At 35.6% G+C, this 27,646-nt stretch overlaps 1 protein-coding gene across 1 annotated transcript in view; it reads right to left on the bottom strand.

The window, feature by feature from the left end:
* The window catches only part of MGAT4D (MGAT4 family member D), a 95,725-nt gene that overhangs the window by 18,072 nt on the left and 50,007 nt on the right, over positions 1–27,646 (bottom strand). The window contains exons 6-8 of the mRNA XM_077139975.1: positions 14,456–14,566; positions 12,013–12,088; positions 4,268–4,382 (exon numbers count right to left, since the gene is read on the bottom strand). Of these exons, the coding sequence (XP_076996090.1) occupies positions 4,268–4,382; positions 12,013–12,088; positions 14,456–14,566 (302 nt within the window). The remainder of the gene's footprint in view (positions 1–4,267; positions 4,383–12,012; positions 12,089–14,455; positions 14,567–27,646) is intronic.

The raw sequence follows: 27,646 nt of genomic DNA, 5'->3' as shown, positions 1-27,646 counted from the left end.
TTCAAGCATCTCCAAACATCCATGTCTCTGTTAGCTATGAAGCAACTAGTCTCCATGCATTTACATCTCCAAGGGTCTCTGTCGGCTCTGAAGCAATTGTTCTCCAAACATCTCTGTCAGCTCTGAGATTTCTCCAAAATGTTTCTGTTTTTAAAGGATTCCAGTAAACTAATCAAGACCCACCTTGAATGTGTGGAGACCATCTTGTCTAATTAAAAGGTCATACCCCAAACTGGGAGTGTCACATCTCTGTAGAGATAATCTAATCAAAAGTTTCCACCCTACAGTATTGAGTCAGGATTAAAAGCAATGACTACCCCCACAATACTGAATCAGTAAATATGGCTTTTCTGGGGTAGATAATACTTTCAAAATGGCATATTGAGCAAAGGATATGAATAGGCATCTCAGTGCTAGAGAATCCTGAAAGGTTGACAAGTAAATGAAGACTAGACTTGATAGCAATCACAATTGCTTTCCACTCTTCAGCATGGCAAAAAAAAAAATACAAATGGATAAAAACAAATGTTGTCAAGAATATGGAGAGGGAGAAACTTATATACACTGCTTATGGTAGCATAAATTGTATAGGTAATCTGGAAAAATATCCATGAGTACAGAAATAGAGAACACAATATTTGTCTTCCACAGTCTCATGCCAGGGGACATATATAGTTGAAAGTTGGAAGTAATCTACCATCTGCCACTCAAGGAATTGATAAGCAAAATTAATTATTATGCAGTACTTTGGAATAACATGCAGGAGTAAGAAATAGTTAACTGAATGCACATAAAGCAACATGTTGAGTGCTAAATATATATTTTAGGGGGAAAGGTAAGAAAAAGTAATAGCCCTATCAAATTATAATTTGTATAAATTTAAAATATGTACAAAAATGAGAAACAACAATTATTTGACATAGATATATGTATATTTAGAGAAATTTTGGGTGTTTTAGAGGGAAAAACTATGGAAGATGAGGAAGGAATTGGGGTAGGAATTGCACCTAAAAGAAAAAAATAGAATGAGAGAGAACTCTTGCATGACTAACTATGCTTTGCACTATGAAATGAGGAGTATACTAATTCAGTTGGCTGCCTTGAGGTTCAAAGAGTATAAGAAAAAAGGAGGGGAAAAAGGAAGGAAAGGAAAATAGTTGGTTCTGTTTCCATGGAGATCCTGACTAATAGAAAGGGTCTTCAGTTAAATTTCTTTTTCTACAACTTCAATCTTCCAAGTCTCAGTATTCTATACAAAACTGAGAAAAGTACATATTAGTCACTGAGTCAACAAGTGTATCAGACTTATACCAAGCATTTAATAAATAGGAGCTAGTTTATATTTTTATAATATATGTGTAGCTACATCAATCTATAATATTGTATATCTAGAATTTTTTTGTTTTAAAAATATAGTATCTCCTTTAGGAACATGATGCAAAATTCCTTAACAAAATACTAGCAAACAAAATTCAACAGCATATCGAAAATGTTATTCACTATGACCAAAGTGGGATTTATTTCAGGAATGCAAAGGTGGTTCAATATATGAAAATCAATCAATGTAATATACCATATAAATAAAATGAAGGAAAAAAATCACAGGATTATCTGAGTAGAGGCAGAAAAGGCATTTAACAAAATCCAGCATCCTTTCTTGGTTTAAAAAACACTCAGAAAATTGAAACTAGAAAGAAATTTTCTCAACATGATAAAGGACATGTATGAAAAACTCACAGCTAACATCATACTCATTGGTGAAAGACTTAAAGCCTTCCACTTAAAATCAGGAACAAGAAAAGGATGCCTGATTTTACCACTGTATCCAATATTGTAGTAGAAGTTCTAGCTAAAATAACTAGGAAAATAAAATAAATAAAGGGTATCTGAATAGCAAAGGAAGAACTACAACTATCCCTATTTGCAGAAAACATGATATTATATAGAAAATCCAAAAGATTCCACAAGGAAACTACTAGAACTAATATGCAATTATAACAAAGTTTCAAAGTACAAGATCAACACACAAAAATCAGTCATATTTCTATACTCTTGCAATGAACAATCAGAAGAAGAGATTAAGAAAACTATTACATGTACAATAGCACCTGAAAGAATAAATTAAACCAAGGATATAAAAGACTTATGTAGGTGGGCCACAGTGGCTCAGCAGGCAGAATTCTCGTCTGCCATGCAGGAGCCCCGCGTTTGATTCCTGGTACCTGACCATGCAAAAAAAAAACACAAAAACAAAACACAAAAAACGTATACACTGAAAATTACAAAACATTCCTTAAAAAAATTAAAGCCCTAAATAAATGGCAAGATATTCCATGTTTATGGAATGGAAAACTTGATTTTTTAAGATGTGAATTTACCCAAAGTGATCTACAAATTCAGTGTAGTCCCTATCAAAATTCCAGTAGCCATTTTTTTGCAGTAATAGAAAAGCTGATCTTCAAATTCATGTGGAACTACAAGGGACCCTGAATGGCCAAAAAATTTTTGAGAAAGTACAAAGTTGGAATATTCATACTTCCCGATTTCACCTTGTACAACAATCAAAACAGTGTGGTACTGGAATAAAGATAGACATACAGACAAAAGAACAGAACTGAAGGTCCAGGAATAGATCTACACATTTTTTTTTGTCCGTTGTTTTTTGCCTAGGGTGCTAAGTGCATGCACTGGAGACAAATAGTTTCTTCCACAAATGGTGTTGGGAAAATTGGATATTTATACAAATTAGAATGGAGCTGTACCCCTACCTCATATCATATCAAAAGTTAACTAAAAATGGGTCAAGAACTTAAGTATAAGAACTAAAGCTGTAAAACTCTTGGAGGATAACATCAGGGGCAATTCTTCATGACCTGGGATTCAGCAATGGATTCACAGATACGACACCAAAAGCAGGAGCAACAGAAGAAACTACGGATGAATTCAATTTCATCAAAATAAAACCTTTTGTGCATCAAGGAATATTATAAAAAGGGGAGAAAACAATCTACAGAACGGGAGAAAATAGTTGAAAACCATATATTGGATAAGGGCTTAATATGCAGAATATATAAATACAACCACAAAAAGACAAAGGACCCAAATTCAAAAGTGGGCAAAGGATATGAATAGACCTTTTTCCAAAGATATACCAATGGCCAATAATAATATGAAAAGATGCTCAACATCACACCATTAGCCATTAGGGAAATGCAAATCAAAACTACAATGAAATACCACTTCACATACACAGGATGGCTATAAATAAAAAAAAAAAAGGAAAATAAAAGTTTTAGATAGGTAGGATTTGGAGAAAGCAAAACTGCATCGTTGGCAGTTCCTCAAAAAGTTAAATATAGAATTACCACATGACTCAGCAATTCCACTCTTAGATATATATCTAAAGAAAGTGAAAACGGGGTCTCAAACAGATACTTGTACACCAGCATTTAAAGAAGCATTATTCACAACAGCCAAAATTTGGTGACAACCCAAGAGTCTATCAACAAGTGAATGGGTAAACAACATGAAGTACATACACACACTGGAATATTGTCTAACCAAAGGAAACAATGAAGTTCAGTGACATAATACAGAAAAACTTTGAAAACATTATGGTCACTTAAATAAGCAAGACACATAAGGACAAATATTGTATTATGTCACTTTTAAGAGATGCCTAGAAATAAATTCAAAGAGGAAGGAAGTAGATTAGAAGTTACCAGGGGAAGGAGGTGGTGGGGGAAGGGGGAAGGTATGCTTTGTGGATATAAACTGTTTGTAAATGAAATCAATTTAAAAAATAAAAAAATTAAAAACATTATCTGATTATCTAATTTACATAATATCTAAAATATGCAAATCCATACAGACAGAAAGTAGATTAGAGGTTACCATGGGCTGGGGAGAAGGGGAAAATGAGGAGTTCTTGCTGGAGGGGTACAAAGTTTTCGATTAGGGTGATGAAAAAGTTTTGGCAATAGACAGTGGTGATGGTTGCACAACACTGTGAAAGTAATTAATGCCACTTAATTGTACACTTAAAAATGGTTGTTTTTATGTTGCATGTTACCACAATAAAATTAATAAAAATGTATTATTTGAAATTCAGATATTTGAATCTGATTTTACTATTAAAATAATAGTATGTTTATAGAAATCGCATCATACTTTTCCATTTAATAACAAGCTCTGATAAATTCTTAAGAAATTTTAAGATTATAGAGTGCTAAAAAGATCAATGCAATTAAAGAGTTCAATTGCTTACCTATGAATCCAAGAACTGAAAACTCAATATAAGACCAATTATTTGAAGTGATATTATGTACAAAATCTACTATTTTTGTAAAGTACATCTTTTTAGCTACAATATCATCTTCAAGCTGGAAAAATAAAAAAACAAAAAGTGATTATCACCTTCATTGCGCCCAATGAATAAGTTATATAAGCTTGAACTTTGAAAATACTTTCAACAGAATATATTGGTAGAAAATTTTATTAGGTAATAATTTTATTTTTAGTGCAATTTACTGAGGGCATTTGCTGTTAGTCGATTTTCATTTTCTGACTCTGAGATTAGCCGAACCAGAAATTATCAGTTTCTTTTCTAAATAATACTATGTAACATTCAATCTGAATCCTCTTTGGAAGAGTCTCTTGATCTGAATTTATTCTCACCTGCATAAGTACTTCAGTTTCTAATTTAGGACCAAATAGCTTTTACTTTACAAATATAGTTAAGAGTGGACTCATCTGACACATTATGTAAAGAATTACATGTAAAATTGTGTTACTCATAGAGTGTGAAGCAATGTAGGTTAGCAGTGGTAAGTGGATTCGCTATAGTCGGACTTAAGTTTGAACCATAGTTCTGGCCCTTTCTTGCATGTGTATCCCTGGAAGTTATTTTATCATTCTAAGTTTCAGTGTCTTCATATTCAAAATGGAGATCATAATAGATAATAATGCCTATCATAGTATTGTGCCTCAAGTGTTCCACGGGCTCAATAAATGGTAGGTGTACAGTAGACCCAAGAAAAGCGAGGCTAGAGAGCTATGTACTCCACAGCTTCCTGGTACTTAACATATTGCATTATTTACTTATCTAAATATTCTATTAAACTAAAGGTTTCTTGAAAGCAGTAGCGACATCTTGTTTTGTCTCTGCCTACACAGTCCACGACATAGAGTTGGCACTTGTAGCAGGATGAATTGTGCCCCCCTGGGAAATGAATTTAGTATTTAATAAAAATTTGCTGAGCAAATGAATTCACATTGTAAATTTTATGCAAATTTACATGTATGTTCTTGGTTTCACCAGAATAGACCTCGACCACTTCATTCCACGAATTTCAGTATCAATAAATCATGCCTTACTTCAGTATTTATGAGAATTGATATGAAAGGTAAATTTGGTCTTAGTTCTATATTTATATTCAATTTATTCTTTCTGTTTTCATAATTTAAAAAATCTTTCCTGATATAGCGCATGCTTTTTGTTTGTTCATTTCTCTTCTTAAAAATTTGGGAGATTAGTAATTTTATTCTAGAGGTTATTTTTTTAACTTTACTGTTATTTAAGACACATAATCATCTATTTCTATAGAAGACATCTATTTATTCCCAAAAATGAACAATAAAAGTAATATTTTTCATCTCTTTCTTTCTCCCCTTCACCACCCAATTTTAGTTAATTGCATAGTTTTTCTTAGAGGCTCATTTTTACTCTTAAATATGCATTTATTTTACATTATTTGTCTATTTTAAATACCTATTGATTCGTTGGTTGTAGAAATGAAGAAATCATATATATACTATCTCTTCTCCCCTCTCCTCTCTCAGTGTTCCTTAGTTACATTATTTCTAACTTTCATCCCAACCTGTAAGCATAATCCCCACATTTGTCTGAGTCTTAGTCTTATAGTTAAATAAATTAAAAGCCCACTACTGTCTTTTTAGTCTCTTCATTCATCTCTTGTAATCAGAAATTCACCTTCTAAATGAAGCTTCTTCAAGAGGAGTTCAGGGGAAACATAATACCTGAGTTCTTACATTTCGAAACTGTATTCTGTAGTTTTTATTCACAATGATGTCTGGGTATAAAATTACTGGTGACAATTTTCTTCCAAGGTCACAAAAAGTTTCTTTTTGTTTTCTTCTAGAAGACTTATGATTTTAGTTCTTATATTTAGGTCCAGGATCTACTTATTTTCAGTTAATGCTTGTGTATCATGTGAGGTAAGGGCCTAAGTTCTCTTTGCTGTTTGTGATATTTTATTTTGTGTTTTGCATACAGCGATCCAATTCTTAGCACCATTTGTTAAAAAGATCATGCTTTTTGTCAAAAATAAATTGACCATCAAAGTATCATCTTTGGCAAAAAAAGAAAAGAAAGAACTTTACATGAGAAACAAGGCAAGTATATAAATTATATTCTACCTGTCAATTAACACAACCCTGGTAAGAATGTAAATGTGGGACAAGGTCAGGTGTCTTGACCAATAGGGCCCTTTTGAACATCTTGAACTTTATAGCTACTTACTTCTATAGGATACAAGTGTGTTCTTGTCATAAGTTTGTTTGCTGGATAGATAGAAGCTTTCCTTATCACAAGCATCCTGCCCTCATGGTAGGTAAAACCCTATTAAACCTCCCCATCTGGGAATATCATGGTACTTGCACAAATAATATGCACAAATAATATGGCCAAAAGCTAGGGAATAGATAGCCTTGCCTAATCAAAGATATTCTAAGAAGCCAAGCCCTTGATCTTAAAGATTATACCTAAGAACCTTATTTCTGCAATAATGAAACTTTCTAATTATAATTTATGCCTCAGGGTCACACCCTGAAAACCTCCTTGTTGCTTAGGTGTGGCCTCTCTAAGCCGAATTCTGAAAATAAACTTAGTACCTTCCCCTCTACGTGGAACATGACTCCGATGAATGAGCTTTCACAGTGCTGAGGGATTACCAAATATTAATCCAGAATGCATTCAGAGAAAAACCTTGATCAACAGGAGAAAAAATAAATAAAATAAACCTTTTATGCCTAAAAGACTTCAGATAGAGTTCGGAGGTCATTCTGGAGCTTACTCTGATACAGATCTCAGCAGATTTCACAAACTGCCACGGTATGCAAGTGTTCCTAAGGGCCCTGGGGATGTCCAGAATCCACAGGCAAGCCACATGGCCACATGAAATCAATACCTCCTCAGCATGCTCTATTGTAAATCTCTGAAAATCTATTTCCCCTATATAAATAATATTCACTTATAAATCCCCTAGTCATTCTTCTACTTCTTTTATTTGAATTTCTAATTTTCAATTTACTTGTTGGTTATTCTGTTCTCGGAGACTAAAAGCCTCTGTATTATTCCTGTATCAGTTGAGCCCTGAAACTCGGCAGGTAGGGGTCAGTTCCAGCTCTCCAGCTCTTTAGGGCTACCCTGGACAACAAACAAAATGACGATGATGGGTCAGCTCCATCCTGAGACCAAGGAGCATCTTCAATGACAAGCAAAACAACTCTATTCCTCTGCCCCACAACATTTTCATTGTCATCCTGAAGCAGCCTGGGTGGTATCATCCCTAAAACCTCAAGACTGAGGAATGAACAAAAATAAGAGTGGGGGGTGGGGTGGGTTGTAGAAGCTGACAACAGCAGTTTTACTGTTACTGTAACTCTTATATTGTGTTAACTGAGTAATTTCTAACATCACAATTTTTAAAGCAAAGACATGAAGGGGAAAAAGTCAATTAACTGTAAATATGAGGATTTATTTCTGAACTCTCAATTATGTTCTGTTGATCTATACATCTATCCTTGGGCCAATTACACACTGTCTGATAACTATAGCTTACACAAAGTTTTTAAATTGGATCCTGAAAGTTCTCCAACTTTGATCTTCTTTTATCAAAACAGCTTTGGCTGTTCTAGGTCCTTTATATTTCCATAAAAATTTTAGAATCAGCTGGTAAATTTCTACAAAAAAAAAGCCTGCTGGGAGTTTGATGAGGACTTATACATCAGCTTGGGGAGAATTGCCCATTTTCCTGGATAGTTTTATTCTGTTGCATTATTATTATTTGTTTTAATCAGTAATGCAATACCACATTACCCAAACATTATTCTATTTCAAAATCTTCTTTACAATTTCTCCCTCCTTTATCTTATTTTATTTTTGGCGGGGGTGCATGGTCCAGGAATGAGCCCGGGTCCCTGCATAAAAGGTGAGCATTCTACCACTGAACCCCCTCCCTCTTTTATTTTTCAAAATAAAGTTTTGAAGTACCTAGTCAGTTTGCAACTCCTCCATATGTCCAAAAAAACAAAAACAAAACAAAACAAAAAGCCTGAGGCTATTTTAAGCAAAATTACCTTAAATTAATAGATAAATTTTGGGGAAACTGACCGTTTTGCAACACTATTTCCATTGTTAAATAAAACAAATTGGCTGCCTATGCTGGCTTGCTGGGAATGGCTCCCTTTTCTGAGAAGTGATAGGAATGTTGTGCGACAATTTCCCTTTGACATCATTGAATAATATTTTTCCTTCCAATTATTCAAGTATTTGTGTCCATTCTTCATTAAACTGCTCAAATGTTTAATGAGCACCTACTGTGTATTAAGTCCTGGGTCAAGAGCAGAGTAGCTAGCTGTGGTGGTGGGAAGCTTTATATACCCCAGCAAGACATATTCTTAAACCCAATCCATTCCTCTTGGAGTGGACTCATTGTAAGTGGAACATCTGATGATGCTACTTCAGTTAAATAAGGTGTGGCCCCCCTCAATAAGGAAGGGACTTATTCCTGTTACTGGAGTCCTTTATAAGCAGAATGAAATTCAGAAAGGAAGATGGCCAGAAAGAGCAGCTGGAAAACTGAACGTCAATGAAACCTGGAAGAGAAGGGAGATGACAGGAGACTCCACCATGTGCCTTACCATGTGACAAACTAAGGACCAAAGATCCCTAGCGGCCAGCCCTAGAATGCCAAAGTCTTTGGGTAGACACCATCGCCTTGACTTCTCCTAGCCTCAAAACAGTGAGCAAATAAATTCCCAATGTTTATGTTGAGTCATTGCATGGCATTTTTTTGAGCAACTAGGAAGCTAAAATACTAGTTCTGAGCAAAATGTGATTGTTCTGTCCTTGTGGACAGTCTTGCAGGTTGGTGGAATATATTCCTGGATGCTTTGCGAACTTTGATTGTGTTATAAATGGATCTTTCAGAAACACATTTTCTCACTGATTACTGCTGGTATATAGCTATTAATGTTTTCATATTTATCTCAAATAATCAATGAAATAACCTATTAGACTAATAGTTTTTATATTAATTCTCTTAATTTTTCTTAGTAGATAATGTTTTATCTAAAAAAATGACAATAATTTGTCTCTTTCCTAGATAGCTCTGTTCCTCTTTAATTGCATAGGTTGAGACCTCCAGAAAAACGATGAATACTTGTCCTGTTACTGACTTAATTGGAAATGGCACTTATATTTCACCAATATAAAAGATGTTGGCCTTTGGTTTTTGATAAATTACTTTTATGGTGGTGTTGAAATTTAGTTCCAATCTGAATTCAGTAATGAAGTTTTACTGAACCACAGCCATGCACATTGTATGTATTGTCTATTTCTGCTTTTGCACTACAAAATCAGGGTTCCATGTTTGTGACACTTATCATATGGTCTACAAAGCCTGAATATTTAATGTATGGCTCTTTACAGAAAAGAGCCTTTATATGAATAGATTTTCTAATGTTTAACCATCCATATGTACTCGTAATAACGACATTTTTAATAAATTGCTGGACTCTGCCAATTTTACTCAGATTTTTGCACCCATATTTTAGTAAAATAAGTCTATGACTTTTTGTGTTATCCTTGTAAAGTTTATTATCAGAGACACACTTTCCACGTAGAATGATTTGGAAACCGTTACACTTTTTCCTTTTCTTGAGTAATTTAAGTAAAGTAGAAAGTATCTATTTGTGTTCTATCCAAACAGAACTGATCAAAAGTTAAGCAGTGGTAAAGCCTTGGTAATCTTTGGTCATTAAAACTTTAGGTTCATTTTATTTAATTTTTCTCACTCTAATTGTTAGGTGGGTAACATATTTTTCCAAGAAATTGTGTGTATCAGGTAGACTTTCAATTTTATTGGCAATCATGATATTCTTTTGTAGTATATAAACATTCCCCTTTATATGTTGTTATATGGGGTTTCCCCCTTATTTCTAATGTTCTTTACATTTTCTCCCCTTCTTTTGGTCAGCCTTTCAAGGGATTGGTCTATTTGGTTAATGTTTCAAAGTTCAGACTTTCAATTTATTTACTTAGACTGTAATTTATTTATTGGTTCATAGTTTACAAATTTATTTTGCTTTCATTGATTCTTCTACTTTTAATTTGTTATATTTTGAACATCATGACTTGTATGGCTAATTTATTTTAAATTTCTGCTTTTTTTATAAGCACTTCAAACTAGAACTTTTCTTAGCACAATTTTAATTATGTCTAGTAAATTTTTTTTTTTACATGGGCAGGCTCTGGAAATTGAACCCAGGTCTCCAGCTCGGTAGGCAAGAACTCTGCCCCTGAGCCACTATTGCTTGCCCTGTCCAATAGATTTTGATATGTAGTACTCTCAATACCATTAATTTTTCAATAATTGATCATTTCATTTTATTTTTCCTTCATTCAATAAATTATTTTGAGTCTTTTTTTTTAATTTCCATGTAGCAGACAGATTTTTTTATATCCCATTGTTACTTTTGAATTGAAACATGTCATTCCTATGCTAAGAATCCTTCGATGGCATCTCGTAGCACCTGTTTTAAGATCAGACTTACTTATTCTGGTCTACAAGGCATGACCTGACCTGATCTCTTCTTCTCCAAATTCAATGCTGCCTCTCTGCCCCCTTACATACACTGACTTCCTGTGGTTTCTTAAGTTCCTAGATGTTCTTTACTGCCTTGAGATCTTTGCACTTGTTTTCCTATCTTCCAACTTTTCTCTTTCTCGTTTTTTACGCCTCATTTTATATGTTACCTCTTGAGAAAGTCCTTCTTTCCAGTGTAAGCTACTCCTATTATTCTCTATCATAGAAACTATAATAGTTGTCTCTCATTGCTGTCACAAATTATGAAAACTTTAGAGGCTTAAAACGATGCAAATTTATTTTCTTACAGTTCTGGAGGTCACAAATCCAAATGGTTTAACTGGATACCAAACCCAACTTGTTAGCAGGGCCATGTTTCCTCCAGAGCATCTAGGGAGAATCCGTTTTCCTGAAATTTCTAGCTTCTAGAGCTACATTCCTTGGCATGTGACTTCATTCTCCACTTTCATAGCCACCATTGTAGCTTCTTGAATCTCTCTCTGTTTTCACTGCCCCATCTTCTTTTGTCCCCTTTGACCTTCTTGCTTCTGCCTGTGATTACATCACGCCCACCTGGATAAACTCCCCATCTCAAGATCCTCAACATAATCAGAACTGCAATGTCTTTTTTTTGTCAAATACTGTAATAGAAACATGTTCCTGATACTAGGACATGCACATCTTGGGGGAAGGGAGGCAGTCCACAGTATCTTATTTATTTTCTTCATAGCATTAATAACAGCCTATCATTATTTTATTAATTTTTCTACTGCCTCCTGCACTAGAGCATAACATAAAAAGCGTCTTATCTATCTTCTTCTCCACTGTTACCCCAGAACTTAGTACAATGTCTGACATGTTTAAGTGCTTCAAAATATATTTGTTGCACCTAATAAACTTGTGGGCAGCAAAATGTAGGCAGTATAATTTGCTTTCTACTTTGAGATTTTTCTTTGTAGACTAATACATAATCAATTGTAAGTTTCCTTTAGCATTTTAATATTTTGAGTATTTTCTATTTTCTGGGTACAAAGTAAGGCAAAGAAATACAATAAGGAAGAAATGAATGAAGAGATAGAGAAAACAGCACTTTCAATCCAAATTATATGTGTGAAAGTTTTACCTGTAAATAATACATGGCCTTAGGTTGGGCATAGAGCATCAAAAAACAAAAATCCAGTATTTGTTTTGCTTGCCACCTAAAGGTAAGCAATAAAGTGTTTTAATATTTTCACCATTATTATTTAATTTTTTTATTTATAAGCACACCAGAAATTAACAGGTTTTTTTTTATAGTTTACTAATACAGAACACCATCTCCATTAGGTAAAATCAGATATGTTTACACTAAAAAAGTCATACTAAAATGTTTCCCCACCTTTATACAGCAAACAGCGTCTGCCATTGCTACACTTGGTATTTACTTTACATTTTGGTTAGTTAAATCTTGTTCTACATAATAAAGTTAATATTCTTTCTGATATTAAGGCTTTATCCAAATGACAGTATAAAGAAATTTTATTCTAATTTAATACTAGCCTAGATATTACCAAGTCCTGAGGACATAAAAAGCGATACCCAATGCATTTCTTCTCCTTCTGGGCATCAGAGTGTATATGGAAACACAACAATAATAAAATCAGAACAATGGTGTGCTGGTTTAAAAGGAAGCATGCCCCCTAGAAAAGCCATGTTTTAATCAAAATCCCATTTCATAAAGGTAGAATAATCCCTATTCAATACCGTGTGTTTGAAAGTGTAATCAGATCATCTCCCTGGATGATCTGATTTAGTTAAGAGTGGTTGTTAAACTGGATTAGGTGATGACATGTCTCCACCCATTTGGGTGAGTCTTGATTGGTTTATTGGAGTCCTATAAAAGAGGAAACATTTTGGAGGAAAAGAGATTCAGAAAGAGCAGAGAATGCTGCAGCAGCACAAAGCAGAGTCCACAAGCTAGAGACCTTTGGAGATGAAGAAGGAAAATGCCTCCTAGGAGCTTCATGAAACCTGAAGCCAGGAGAGAAAGTTAGCAGATGATGCCGTGTTTGCCATGTGCCCTTCCAGCTGAGAGAGAAGCCCTAATTGTGTCCACCATGTGCCTTCTCACTTGAGAGAGAGACCCTGAACTTTCGTCGGCCTTCCTGAACCAAGGTATCTTTCCCAGGAGGATGGATGCCTTTGATTGGACATTTCTATAGACTTGTTTTAATTGGGACATTTTGTCAGCCTTAGAACTGTAAACTAGCAACTCATTAAATTCCCCTTTTTAAAAGCCACTCTGTTTCTGGTATATTGCATTCCAGCAGCTAGCAAACTAGAACAAATGGGATAAGTGCTATAAAACAGATGTTAACGTCGATGATTATCTTACGGTGAGATGGGGAGGGGGCACCGTGTGCGAAGGCAGGAAGTATGTGAGAGAGCATGACCACTTTAGTGTCACAGCACAGAGTGCCGACTGAGAACAGGCAAGGGATGATGATGGCAAGCTTGGCAGAAATCAGCTCATGAAAGGCCTTTTATGATATGCAGGAAACTCTGAAATTGATCCCATATGAAAACAGATTATTCTGGCTATGGATTGGTGTAGAGGCTTGATTAGGCTAGAGTGAGGGAGCCGAAATAGATGTGTAATAGTGAAGGCCTGAAGTTAGTCCGAAAGATGGAATGTAGATGAGAGGGATGAGGTGGAAATATATATATATACACACACATAAGAAACGATAGAAACATAAAGGGTAGAAGGTTCTAGGATGACTCTCTGCTTTACGACTCTAAAAACTGGGTATAATGAGGGACCACTATTTTAAAAACAAACCAAAACTCTTACAAGATTTCTAGAACTTGACTTACCATTCATAATTTAAAAACAAAACAAAGCAAATAGATTTCCTGGTTTAATACCTTTTTTCTGAATTCTGACATGTCCTTCTCACTGAATTAAGTTTTGAGGAACCAAATTATTACATTTCCCATAATCCTACCACATCTACAAATAAACAATAATACTTTTAGTATGCGCATAGAGATTTTAATTTATCAAAGCTTTTTCATAAATAATATCATATTTTATTCTCACACTGACGCTTCCAAATATGTCATGTAGATTTCATTATACACACTGGAAAGCTGAGAATGTTAAGGAAAAAAAGGTTAAATTGTTTCCTAAGATGACCAAACAGATAAATCGGGTGTAATGGTTGAAAATCCCAGGTTTTTCATTTTTACCTTCATTATGCCTTTGCTAGACTATTTTCCACAAAACTGTGAATATAGATAATTACTGGTGTGCTGGTAAATGTTTAACAGCTGGCTTTCTAGGGGGAGACAAAAACCCTGATCTCTCTCTTTTGCCTATCTCCATGATGTGAATGCTTCTACCATGGTTGATTTCACACTACCAACTCGAGGTCACTGAGCACAGAGTTGAGCACACAGCTTCTGCCAGGTGGACAAGTTCCAGCATATTACTGTGTGTAAAATACTATCAATCAAATGCTGATTCCAATATTTCCTCAGACAAAGTTCATTATTTAAGGGTCCTATGTTCTATCATGTCATACCTCTGTTGTCTTTGTGAGTCCTCAGTTGACTTGGCATTTAATATGTTTGGATAAAAAATGGCTGGTATTGAAATGACCTCTAAGGATCCAGAACTCACTTGCCTTTTGAATCTATAAATTGAAATAAATGGAGGCTTGTTATTGAATATTTACTGAAATACCAGCAAATCCATGTAATATTTTGATTTGAATTATTTCACATTACAGCAGCTATCAAGACTAGATACCACTATCATAAAACTCATACCTTTCAGCCAAAGCATTGTTTTTATAAATTAGTTACAGGCTTATGAACAAATTGACACATAAATATAAATTTATTTTCTTTCACACCAGAAATTATAGGTACTTTGAAGTTTTTGTAAGTTTACAGCAAGATATATACTCTGACAGATTGAAGATAATGGAGCTAATGTGTTATGATAATACAGTATCTGCACAAGGACAAGAATATTAGATCACTTTGTGAATACATGATTTTGCATTTAATAAGAATCCGACTGAATAGCAATGTGGCTCCTTAAACCAGGCTACCTGAGCAAGAAAGGATTAAGTCCGACCCCTCTACAAGTCACTGGAGGACTAGGAATACTTTAGCACCTTTTGTGTAAAAAGTTAATATTTATAGACCAACAGGGACATCATTAAAATACATGAAATACTGCTCTAAATGCTGTCAGAGAAATCCTGCATTATTAGGCAAAGCATGGGAGACCAGCCAGGTAGAGCATTTTAATTGGCTTTTCTTTAGAGAGAGAATACAACTTTAAAATTTAGGAATTAAATTATTGAGTGGGAAGATGGCGGCTTAGTAAGACGCGCGGATCTTGGTTTCTTCTCCAGGACGCCTACTGGGGGAGTGGAAACGATGCAGAGGGCGCCCAGAGCCACAACAGAGATAGAAAAGACAGCGTACCCCATCCTGGAACGGCTGGCTGGCTGAGAGAAGCAGCTCGGGTGAGATCGCCGAGGCGCGCGGGCCTTACCGGGCGGGGTGGCAAGCGGCCGGAGTTACTCCCTTCCCCCTTCCCGGGCCGGCTGGGAGAATTGGAGAGGCGGTCCCCTGAAACAAAGACGGCTGGCGCCCACACCACGCGCAGCCCCCGGACCAACTGAGAGAATTGGATCGGAAACCCCCAGGCCGCGGAGAACGGTGACGGGTGGGGGAGGCCCCTTCCAAACCCGTGACTCCCGGGGAACGTGCACTCTCTCGGGCGGGCCGCTGCCGCTGGCGCCCTCCCGCCACGCTTGTTGCCCAGGGCCGACTAGGAAATTCGGACGGGCTCTTTCCCTGGCTGCGGCGACCAGCAACCCCCCCTGCGTTCGGACCCCGGGCCGGCTCAAGCCGTTTCGGCTAGCGAACCCCCAGGACGGCGAGAGTTTTCCAAAGTTTAAGGTCCCACAGCACCTTTTACTGGTGGGACCTGCAGACAAACGGGTGCCACGAGCGCCACCTACTGGGCAGGATAAGAAAAACAGAACCCAGAGATTTCACAGAAAAATATTACAACCTTGCTGGGTCCAACACCAAGAGAAATCTGAATAAATGCCCAGACGCCAGCAGCAGAAGATAACTGTCCATGCTCAAAAGATTGAGAATATGGCTCAGTCAAAGGAACAAACCAATAGCTCAAATGAGACACAAGAGCTGAGACAACTAATGCTGAATATACGAACAGAAATGGAAAACCTCTTCAAAAATGAAATCGATAAATTGAGGGAGGACATGAAGAGGACATGGGCTGAACATAAAGAAGAAATAGAAAAACTGAAAAAACAAATCGCAGAACTTATGGAAGTGAAGGATAAAGTAGCAAACATAGAAAAAATAATGGATAGCTACAATGATAGATTTAAAGAGACAGAAGATAGAATTAGTGATTTGGAGGATGGAACATCTGAATTCCAAAAAGAAACAGAAACTATAGGGAAAAGAATGGAAAAATTTGAACAGGGTATCAGGGAACTCAAGGACAATATGAACCGCACAAATATACGTGTTGTGGGTGTCCCAGAAGGAGAAGAGAAGGGAAAAGGAGGAGAAAAACTAATGGAAGAAATTATCACTGAAAATTTCCCAACTCTTATGAAAGACCTAAAATTACAGATCCAAGAAGTGCAGCGCACCCCAAAGAGATTAGACCCAAATAGGCGTTCTCCAAGACACTTACTAGTTAGAATGTCAGAGGTCAAAGAGAAAGAGAAGATTTTGAAAGCAGCAAGAGAAAAACAATCCATTACATACAAGGGAAACCCAATAAGATTTTGTGTAGATTTCTCAGCAGAAACCATGGAAGCTAGAAGACAGTGGGATGATATATTTAAAATACTAAAAGAGAAAAACTGCCAACCAAGACTCCTATATCCAGCAAAATTATCCTTCAAAAATGAGGGAGAAATTAAAACATTCTCAGACAAAAAGTCACTGAAAGAATTTGTGACCAAGAGACCAGCTCTGCAAGAAATACTAAAGGGAGCACTAGAGTCAGATACAAAAAGACAGAAGAGAGAGATATGGAAAAGAGTGTAGAAAGAAGGAAAATCAGATATGATATATATAATACAAAAGGCAAAATGTTAGAGGAAAATATTATCCAAACAGTAATAACACTAAATGTCAATGGACTGAATTCCCCAATCAAAAGACATAGATTGGCAGAATGGATTAAAAAACAGGATCCTTCTATATGCTGTCTACAGGAAACACATCTTAGACCCAAAGATAAACATAGGTTGAAAGTGAAAGGTTGGGAAAAGATATTTCATGCAAATAACAACCAGAAAAGAGCAGGAGTGGCTATACTAATATCCAACAAATTAGACTTTAAATGTAAAACAGTTAAAAGAGACAAAGAAGGACACTATATACTAATAAAAGGAACAATTAAACAAGAAGACATAACAATCATAAATATTTACGCACCGAATCAGAATGCCCCAAAATACGTGAGGAATATACTGCAAACATTGAAAAGGGAAATAGACTCATATACCATAATAGTTGGAGACTTCAACTCACCACTCTCATCAAGGGACAGAACATCTAGACAGAGGATCAACAAAGAAATAGAGAATCTGAATATTACTATAAATGAACTAGACTTAATAGACATTTATAGGACATTACATCCCACAACAGCAGGATACACCTTTTTCTCAAGTGCTCATGGATCATTCTCAAAGATAGACCATATGCTGGGTCACAAAGCAAGTCTTAACAAATTTAAAAAGATTGAAATCTTACACAACACTTTCTCGGACCATAAAGGAATGATGTTGGAAATCAATAATAGGCAGAGTGCCAGAAAATTCACAAATACGTGGAGGCTCAACAACACACTCCTAAACAACGACTGGGTCAAAGAAGAAATTGCAAGGGAAATTAGCAAATACCTCGAGGCGAATGAAAATGAAAACACAACATATCAAAACTTATGGGACGCAGCAAAGGCAGTGCTAAGAGGGAAATTTATTGCTCTAAATGCCTATATCAGAAAAGAAGAAAAGGCAAAAATTCAGGAATTAACTATCCATTTGGAAGAACTGGAGAAAGAACAGCAAGCTAACCCCAAAGCAAGCAAAAGGAAAGAAATAACAAAGATTAGAGCACAAATAAATGAAATTGAAAACATGAAAACAATAGAGAAAATCAATAAGGCCAGAAGTTGGTTCTATGAGAAAATCAATAAGATTGATGGGCCCTTAGCAAGATTGACAAAAAGAAGAAGAGAGAGGATGCAAATAAATAAGATCAGAAATGGAAGAGGAGACATAACTACTGACCTCACAGAAATAAAGGAGGTAATAACAGGATACTATGAACAACTTTACGCTAATAAATACAACAATTTAGAGGAAATGGACGGGTTCCTGGAAAGACATGAAAAACCAACTTTGACTCAAGAAGACATAGATGACCTCAACAAACGAATCACAAGTAAAGAAATTGAATTAGTCATTCAAAAGCTTCCTAAAAAGAAAAGTCCAGGACCAGATGGCTTCACATGTGAATTCTACCAAACGTTCCAGAAAGAATTAGTACCGATTCTCTTCAAACTCTTCAAAAAAATCGAAGTGGAGGGAAAACTACCTAATTCATTCTATGAAGCCAACATCACCCTCATACCAAAACCAGGCAAAGATATTACAAAAAAAGAAAACTACAGACCAATCTCTCTAATGAATACAGATGCAAAAATCCTCAATAAAATTCTAGCAAATCGTATCCAACAGCACATTAAAAGAATTATACATCATGACCAAGTAGGATTCATCCCAGGTATGCAAGGATGGTTCAACATAAGAAAATCAATTAATGTAATACACCATATCAACAAATCAAAGCAGAAAAATCACATGATCATCTCAATTGATGCAGAGAAGGCATTTGACAAGATTCAACATCCTTTCCTGTTGAAAACACTTCAAAAGATAGGAATACAAGGGAACTTCCTTAAAATGATAGAGGGAATATATGAAAAACCCACAGCTAATATCATCCTCAATGGGGAAAAATTGAAAACTTTCCCCCTAAGATCAGGAACAAGACAAGGATGTCCACTATCACCACTATTATTCAACATTGTGTTGGAGGTTCTAGCCAGAGCAATTAGACAAGAAAAAGAAATACAAGGCATCAAAATTGGAAAGGAAGAAGTAAAACTATCACTGTTTGCAGACGATATGATACTATACGTCGAAAACCCGGAAAAATCCACAACAAAACTACTAGAGCTAATAAATGAGTACAGCAAAGTAGCAGGTTACAAGATCAACATTAAAAAATCTGTAGCATTTCTATACACTAGTAATGAACAAGCTGAGGGGGAAATCAAGAAACGAATCCCATTTACAATTGCAACTAAAAGAATAAAATACCTAGGAATAAATTTAACTAAAGAGACAAAAAACCTATATAAAGAAAACTACAAAAAACTGCTAAAAGAAATCACAGAAGACCTAAATAGATGGAAGGGCATACCGTGTTCATGGATTGGAAGACTAAATATAGTTAAGATGTCAATCCTACCTAAATTGATTTACAGATTCAATGCAATACCAATCAAAATCCCAACAACTTATTTTTCAGAAATAGAAAAACCAATAAGCAAATTTATCTGGAAGGGCAGGGTGCCCCGAATTGCTAAAAACATCTTGAGGAAAAAAAACGAAGCTGGAGGTCTCGCGCTGCCTGACTTTAAGGCATATTATGAAGCCACAGTGGTCAAAACAGCATGGTATTGGCATAAAGATAGATATATCGACCAATGGAATCGAATAGAGTGCTCAGATATAGACCCTCTCATCTATGGACATTTGATCTTTGATAAGGCAGTCAAGCCAACTCACCTGGGACAGAGCAGTCTCTTCAATAAATGGTGCCTAGAGAACTGGATATCCATATGCAAAAGAATGAAAGAAGACCCATCTCTCACACCCTATACAAAAGTTAACTCAAAATGGATCAAAGATCTAAACATTAGGTCTAAGACCATAAAACAGTTAGAGGAAAATGTTGGGAGATATCTTATGGATCTTACAACTGGAGGCGGTTTTATGGACCTTAAACCTAAAGCAAGAGCACTGAAGAAGGAAATAAATAAATGGGAACTCCTCAAAATTAAACACTTTTGTGCATCAAAGAACTTCATCAAGAAAGTAGAAAGACAGCCTTCACAATGGGAGACAATATTTGGAAATGATATATCAGATAAAGGTCTAGTATCCAGAATTTATAAAGAGATTGTTCATCTCAACAACAAAAAGACAGCCAACCCAATTACAAAATGGGAAAAAGACTTGAACAGACACCTCTCAGAAGAGGAAATACGGATGGCCAAGAGGCACATGAAGAGATGCTCAATGTCCCTGGCCATTAGAGAAATGCAAATCAAAACCACAATGAGATATCATCTCACACCCACCAGAATGGCCATTATCAACAAAACAGAAAATGACAAGTGCTGGAGAGGATGCGGAGAAAGAGGCACACTTATCCACTGTTGGTGGGAATGTCAAAGGGTGCAACCACTGTGGAAGGCAGTTTGGCGGTTCCTCAAAAAGCTGAATATAGAACTGCCATATGACCCAGCAATACCATTGCTAGGTATCTACTCAAAGGACTTAAGGGCAAAGACACAAACGGACATTTGCACACCAATGTTTATAGCAGCATTATTTACAATTGCAAAGAGATGGAAACAGCCAAAATCTCCATCAACAGAAGAGTGGCTAAACAAACTGTGGTATATACATACGATGGAATATTATGCAGCTTTAAGACAAGATAAACTTATGAACCATGTAATAACATGGATGGACCTAGAGAATATTATGCTGAGTGAATCCAGCCAAAAACTAAAGGACAAATACTGTATGGTCCCACTGATGTGAACGGACATTCGAGAATAAACTTGAAATATGTCATTGGTAACAGAGTTCAGCAGGAGTTAGAAACAGGGTAAGACAATGGGTAATTGAAGCTGAAGGGATACAGACTGTGCAACAGGACTAGATACAAAAACTCAAAAATGGACAGCACAATAATACCTAATTGTAAAGTAATCATGTTAAAACACTGAATGAAGCTGCATCTGAGCTATAGGTTTTTGTTTTGTTTTGTGTTGTTTTGTTTTGATTTTACTATTATTACTTTTATTTTTTTCTCTATATTAACATTCTATATCTTTTTCGGTTATGTTGCTAGTTCTTCTAAACCAATGCAAATGTACTAAGAAATGATGATCATGCATCTATGTGATGATGTTAAGAATTAATGATTGCATGTGTAGAATGGTATGATCTCTAAATGTTGGGTTAATTTCTTTTTTTATGTTAATTAAAAAAAAAAAAAGAGAAGGGATAATTGGAGATGAAGGGATACAGACTGTACAACGGGACTGGATATAAAAACTCAGAAATGGACAGCACAATACTACCCAATTGTAATGCAATTATGTTAAAACACTGAATGAAGCTGCATGTGAGGTATAGGTTTTTTGTTTTTGTTTTTTTTGGTTTTTTTCTTTCTATTATTGTTTCAATTCTTATTCTGTTGTCTTTTTATTTCTTTTTCTAAATCGATGCAAATGTACTAAGAAATGATGAATATGCAACTATGTGATGTTATTAAGAATTACTGATTGTACATGTAGATTGGAATGATTTCTAATTGTTTTGTTAATTCTTTTTTTAATTAATAAAAAAAAAAAGAATTGCTTGAATAATAAAAAAAAAAAATAAAAAATAAAAAAATAAATTATTGAGTGGCATGTCCAAACCCTGAATGTTTATTTTATACTATTAGGTGAAAAGACACAGGACATAATGTTTTGTGTGCATACTATCAATCATGTGCAAAACAGGCAGTCCTCACTTTGCAAGATTCTGAGATGCATGAATTTCAGCCAATAATCTCCAACAGCATGATTCAAATTTTAGCCTTCATGGTATATCAACTGTTAATAGTTGCATACGGTACAAACCCTACTTTCAACTTTAATTTCACATATCACTACATAAACAACAGGTGCACCTCATGATCAGTGACCAATCACTTCACTTTTTTCAAAGTCTGCTTGGCTACTGTGCATCTGCTACTCTGTTCATTTACTGTCAGCAAAACATGTCGTTGTGTTGCCTCCTTGTGTCCCAGTGATAGACCCACGTGGTATTTTACCAAAAAAATGGATGCTCAGAAAAGTAATTGGCCAACATGTGAAAGTGCAAAAAGTGAAAATGCTGGAAGGGATTTAGATGTGGTTATGAGATAGAACATTGCCTCTGAGAGATTCTAGATATGTGGCCACATGTAATTAGTGAATATGAACTTATCAACACAAATCAGGAAAGTGGTTGTGACAAGAATGATGTGCCTGAGGGAAAAACACTGGCAAAAAACTTCACATTAAAGGAATTCTTAGAGATATTTCATGACATTGAAAACTCAAAGGATAAAATGTTGGAAGTGGATCCAAAATTAGAAATGTGTATGACAATTTTCCCAGGCATAGAAAAGATGATTGCTTCATATTTTAAGTTAAATGACAAGAAGGAAGAAGCACTGTTTAGACTATTCAATCAATTTTTATGAGGAAATAAAATATGTTAATTTTTAACATTTATGTTTTAAATTACAGTGTACAACATGAATATTAGTTTTACTATATTTTACATTTTCCTTTACGTTTGTAGCAAGGGAGTGTCAACACTTTGAGAAAATGTTTAATGGTCATGGAACTATCGTCATTTCCCCATTATTTATTCATATCATTTTGCATGGTTTCAGCTCACATGATCATTTTCATGGTTCTGTACTACAATGCAAATCTAGAACTGCCTAAATATGTATAAACACACACTCATGCACACACACTAACCCAAACATACGGAAGAAAACACACACCTGCTGGATTGTGAGCCAATGGAATGTGGACAATTGTACTTTCCTTTCATCTGCTTTTTAAATGGCTTTGAAATGTTTAATGAGTATGTATCAAGAGCATGGGATGAGGGTAGCAGAGGGTACTGGAAAGAAAGTGGATGCCCCCTAATGTTTTAAGTATATCAAATGGAATTTAAAAACCTAATTTTAATATGTTCCCCAGGGAGGAGAAAATATTGGTATGGAATAATGGGGAATTTTGTTTGTTTGTTTTGGTATAAAAATAATAACAGAATTTCCAAGTTTTTAAAATTAAAATTAAGTAAAAAAGTAAAAAAAAAAGTTTTTAAAAGTAAAATAAGCCATAAGACTCTGTGGCAGCAGATGGGACACTTTGAGATAGCAGATGCCAGTGAAAGTAACGTCAAGTTGCAATGTACACATATGACCATTAAAAGTTGTGATTACAGTGGTTAAGTAAATTTCATCTCCTAAATCCTAAAAACAAAGTTCAAGTTACAATTAATTCCTACCTTGTTGGTATAATTTACCATTACTTATGGTCAGAAAGTCGACTTTCCATTTTGTTCAATCTGTCTTAAGAAAGATCCTTGGAATCTTGTGTATCGACACCTTTCTAGGACTCTGCAAAACTTTTCTAGCTTACTAGGTTAGGGGTAGCATCAAGAGTTCATGAGATAATTATACCACAATAGCTTTTTGCCAATGACTCGAGAAAATAACCTAAATGTGGGTTGTTGCCATTTTAAATGAATGAATTTACCTTTCAATCGCATAACAGAGGAAGCTTTATAGCTATATAGTTTCATATAAAATACATAGTTATACTCAGTTTCATATAAGGGTATATATAATCTTGGTTGGGCCCTTTAAAAATTGACAAGTATTCTCAAATTTAGGGCCAATCCAAATATAAGGCAACCCTTTATTATTCCAATGAGAAGACCTAAAAAAAGGGATTTGGGACCAACATAGGTATATAAAAGAAAAAATTATAAATCTACATTAATATAGATACCATCAAATTTAAAATTGTATAATTGTAGATACCATCAAATTTAAAATTGTATAATTGGTAAAAAGTTAATATTAAATTTTTGCTTTTCCCTACTTTCACAAATAAAGAAACAATTTTATTTCAACTCCTTACCTGCTTTACTAACATCAACACTACTACCTTACTAGAATCACTTTTTGAGTCATCTGACATACTTTCCATAATTGATCTTCAATTCCAACTAAGTAAAATACAGCAATTTTTGAAACCAGTGACATTGTCTCTGAAAAGTTTGTGGCACAGCATACGTATTTTCATTTTTCATCTCCAAAATAAATACAAAATAATTATTTTTAAAGTCATCTTTATAAGGCTTGCAATTAGGAGGTCATATGCCCAGGAATTGCTTGGAAAGCAACTTGCCTTCTTTTTTTAAATGATTCTATCATGAATCCTCTATAAGCATCTCAAACTAGCATGGTTTGCAGTCATTTCAGGCTAATACGTCTTCTCCAGATAATATTTTATTACTCAAAATAAAGCAGCTGATATGTCATTTCCAAATATTATCTCCCATTGTGTAGGCTGTCTTTCTACTTTCTTGATGAAGTTCTTTGATGCACAAAAATGTTTAATTTTGAGGAGCTCCCATTTATTTCTTTCTTTCTTCAGTGCTCTTGCTTTAGGTTTAAGGTCCATAAAACCACCTCCAGTTGTAAGATTCATAAGATATCTCCCTACATTTTCCTCTAACTGTTTTATGGTCTTAGACCTAATGTTTAGATCTTTGATCCATTTTGAGTTAACTTTTGTATAGGGTGTGAGAGATGGGTCTTCTTTCATTCTTTTGCATATGGATATCCAGTTCTCTAGGCACCATTTATTGAAGAGACTGCTCTGTCCCAGGTGAGTTGGCTTGACTGCCTTATCAAAGATCAAATGTCCATAGATGAGAGGGTCTATATCTGAGCACTCTATTCGATTCCATTGGTCGATATATCTATCTTTATGCCAATACCATGCTGTTTTGACCACTGTGGCTTCATAATATGCCTTAAAGTCCGGCATCGTGAGACCTCCAGCTTCGTTTTTTTTCCTCAAGATGTTTTTAGCAATTTGGGGCACCCTGCCCTTCCAGATAAATTTGCTTATTGGTTTTTCTAATTCTGAAAAATAAGTTGTTGGGATTTTGATTGGTATTGCATTGAATCTGTAGATCAGTTTAGGTAGGATTGACATCTTAATTATATTTAGTCTTCCAATCCATGAACACGGTATGCCCTTCCATCTATTTAGGTCTTCTGTGATTTCTTTTAGCAGTTTTTTGTAGTTTTCTTTATATAGGTTTTTTGTCTCTTTGGTTAAATTTATTCCTAGGTATTTTATTCTTTTAGTTGCGATTGTAAATGGGATTCGTTTCTTGATTTCCCCCTCAGCTTGTTCATTACTAGTGTATAGAAAAGCTACAGATTTTTGAATGTTGATCTTGTAACCTGCTACTTTGCTGTACTCATTTATTAGCTCTAGTAGTTTTGTTGTGGATTTTTCCGGATTTTTGACGTATAGTATCATATCATCTGCAAACAGTGATAGTTTTACTTCTTCCTTTCCAATTTTGATGCCTTGTATTTCTTTTTCTTGTCTAATTGCTTTGGCTAGAACTTCTAACACAATGTTGAATAATAGTGGTGATAGTGGACATCCTTGTCTTGTTCCTGATCTTAGGGGGAAAGTTTTCAATTTTTCCCCATTGAGGATGATATTAGCTGTGTATGGATGGCCAAGAGGCACATGAAGAAATGCTCAATGTCCCTGGCCATTAGAGAAATGCAAATCAAAACCACAATGAGATATCATCTCACACCCACCAGAATGGCCATTATCAACAAAACAGAAAATGACAAGTGCTGGAGAGGATGCGGAGAAAGAGGCACACTTATCCACTGTTGGTGGGAATGTCAAAGGGTGCAACCACTGTGGAAGGCAGTTTGGCGGTTCCTCAAAAAGCTGAATATAGAATTGCCATACGACCCAGCAATACCATTGCTAGGTATCTACTCAAAGGACTTAAGGGCAAAGACACAAACGGACATTTGCACACCAATGTTTATGGCAGCGTTATTTACAATTGCAAAGAGATGGAAACAGCCAAAATGTCCATCAACAGAAGAATGGCTAAATAAACTGTGGTATATACGTACGATGGAATATTATGCAGCATTAAGACAAGATAAACTTATGAGGCATGTAATAACATGGATGGACCTAGAGAATATTATGCTGAGTGAGTCCAGCCAAAAACTAAAGGACAAATACTGTATGGTCCCACTGATGTGAATGGACATTCGAGAATAAACTTGAAATATGTCATTGGTAACAGAGTCCAGCAGGAGTTAGAAACAGGGTAAGATAATGGGTAATTGGAGTGGAAGGGATACAGACTGTGCAACAGGACTAAATACAAAAACTCAAAAATGGACAGCACAATAACACCTAATTGTAAAGTAATCATGTTAAAACACTGAATGAAGCTGCATCTGAGCTATAGGGTTTTTTGTTGTTGTTGTTTTTTACTATCATTACTACTTTTATTTCTTTTCTCTATATTAACATTTTATATCTTTTTCTGTTGTGTTGCTAGTTCCTCTAAACCAATGCAAATGTACTAAGAAACGATGATCATGCATCTATGTGATGATGTTAAGAATTACTGAGTGCATATGTAGAACGGTATGATTTCTAAATGTTGTGTTAATTTCTTTTTTTTATTTTTATTTATTTTTTCTTTTTTTCTTTCTTTCCGTTAATAAAAAAATAAAAAATAAAAAAAATAATAAAAAAAATAAAAATAAAAAATAAAGCAGCTGAAAGGACATCCCGTCATATGAGGAGATTTTAAGGAAACTAGACTTACAGATGGTGTTTTATTCAATCTTGGCCAACTCCCTCTGCCTTTACATACACTGCCGCCCTCGTTTTCACTCCTGTGGTGGACTGGATCATGTAGCTCAGTTCACACATGTTCTCGGTCTTGGCCCGCACTCGTGTGGGTGTGGACCCTCTGTAAACCAGACCTCTTCAAGACGTGGTTTTAGTTAAGCGTGGTCCCAATGAATGAGGGTGGGGCTCAATCCCAGTCACTGGAGTCCTCTATAAGCAGAAGAAATTCAGACACAGTCTGAGAAAGCCACAGAGAGGAACCAAACGCCAGAAGTCAACAGAACTCAGATGAGAAGTGAGAAGTCATCACTGCGTGATGGGAAACCCAAGGAACCCAAGGGTTACTGACAATCCAGTCCACTAACAACTCCGGGAGGAAGCAAGTCTTCAGGCAGCCAAAACTGCGTGACAATAAACTCCATTATTTAAGCCGCTGTGTGGTATTTTCAATATTTGTTGCAGCAGCATCCCACTCTTGTCATCAAATCTGTATCAGCTTTCTGAGACTGCTATTACAAATTACCATGAATGTGACAGCTTAAAAAAAACAGAAATTTATGTTCACATGGTTCTGGAAGCTAGAAGCCTGAAATGCAGCAGGGATGTCCTTCTGGGGGCTCTGCGAGAAGAATTCACTCTTTTGCCCCTTCCAGCTTCTGGTGATTGTCAGAATTCCTTGAATTGTGGCTGCATTCATCACTCCGATTTCTGCCTCCATGGTCACACTGCCTCCTCCTCTTCCACCAGGCAAATCTCCCCTGTGTGTCTCTTATAAGTTGACTTGTCATTGGGCTTTCGGCCCACCCTGATAATACGGGAAATGCTGATTTGAATCAGTGGTGGACTCCAG

This window comes from Tamandua tetradactyla, chromosome 22 (genome assembly GCF_023851605.1).
Source record: "Tamandua tetradactyla isolate mTamTet1 chromosome 22, mTamTet1.pri, whole genome shotgun sequence".
NCBI classification, from domain to species: Eukaryota; Metazoa; Chordata; class Mammalia; order Pilosa; family Myrmecophagidae; genus Tamandua; species Tamandua tetradactyla.
The sequence above is the reverse complement of the archived record's forward strand: the minus strand, read 5'-3'. Positions and strand labels throughout refer to the sequence as shown.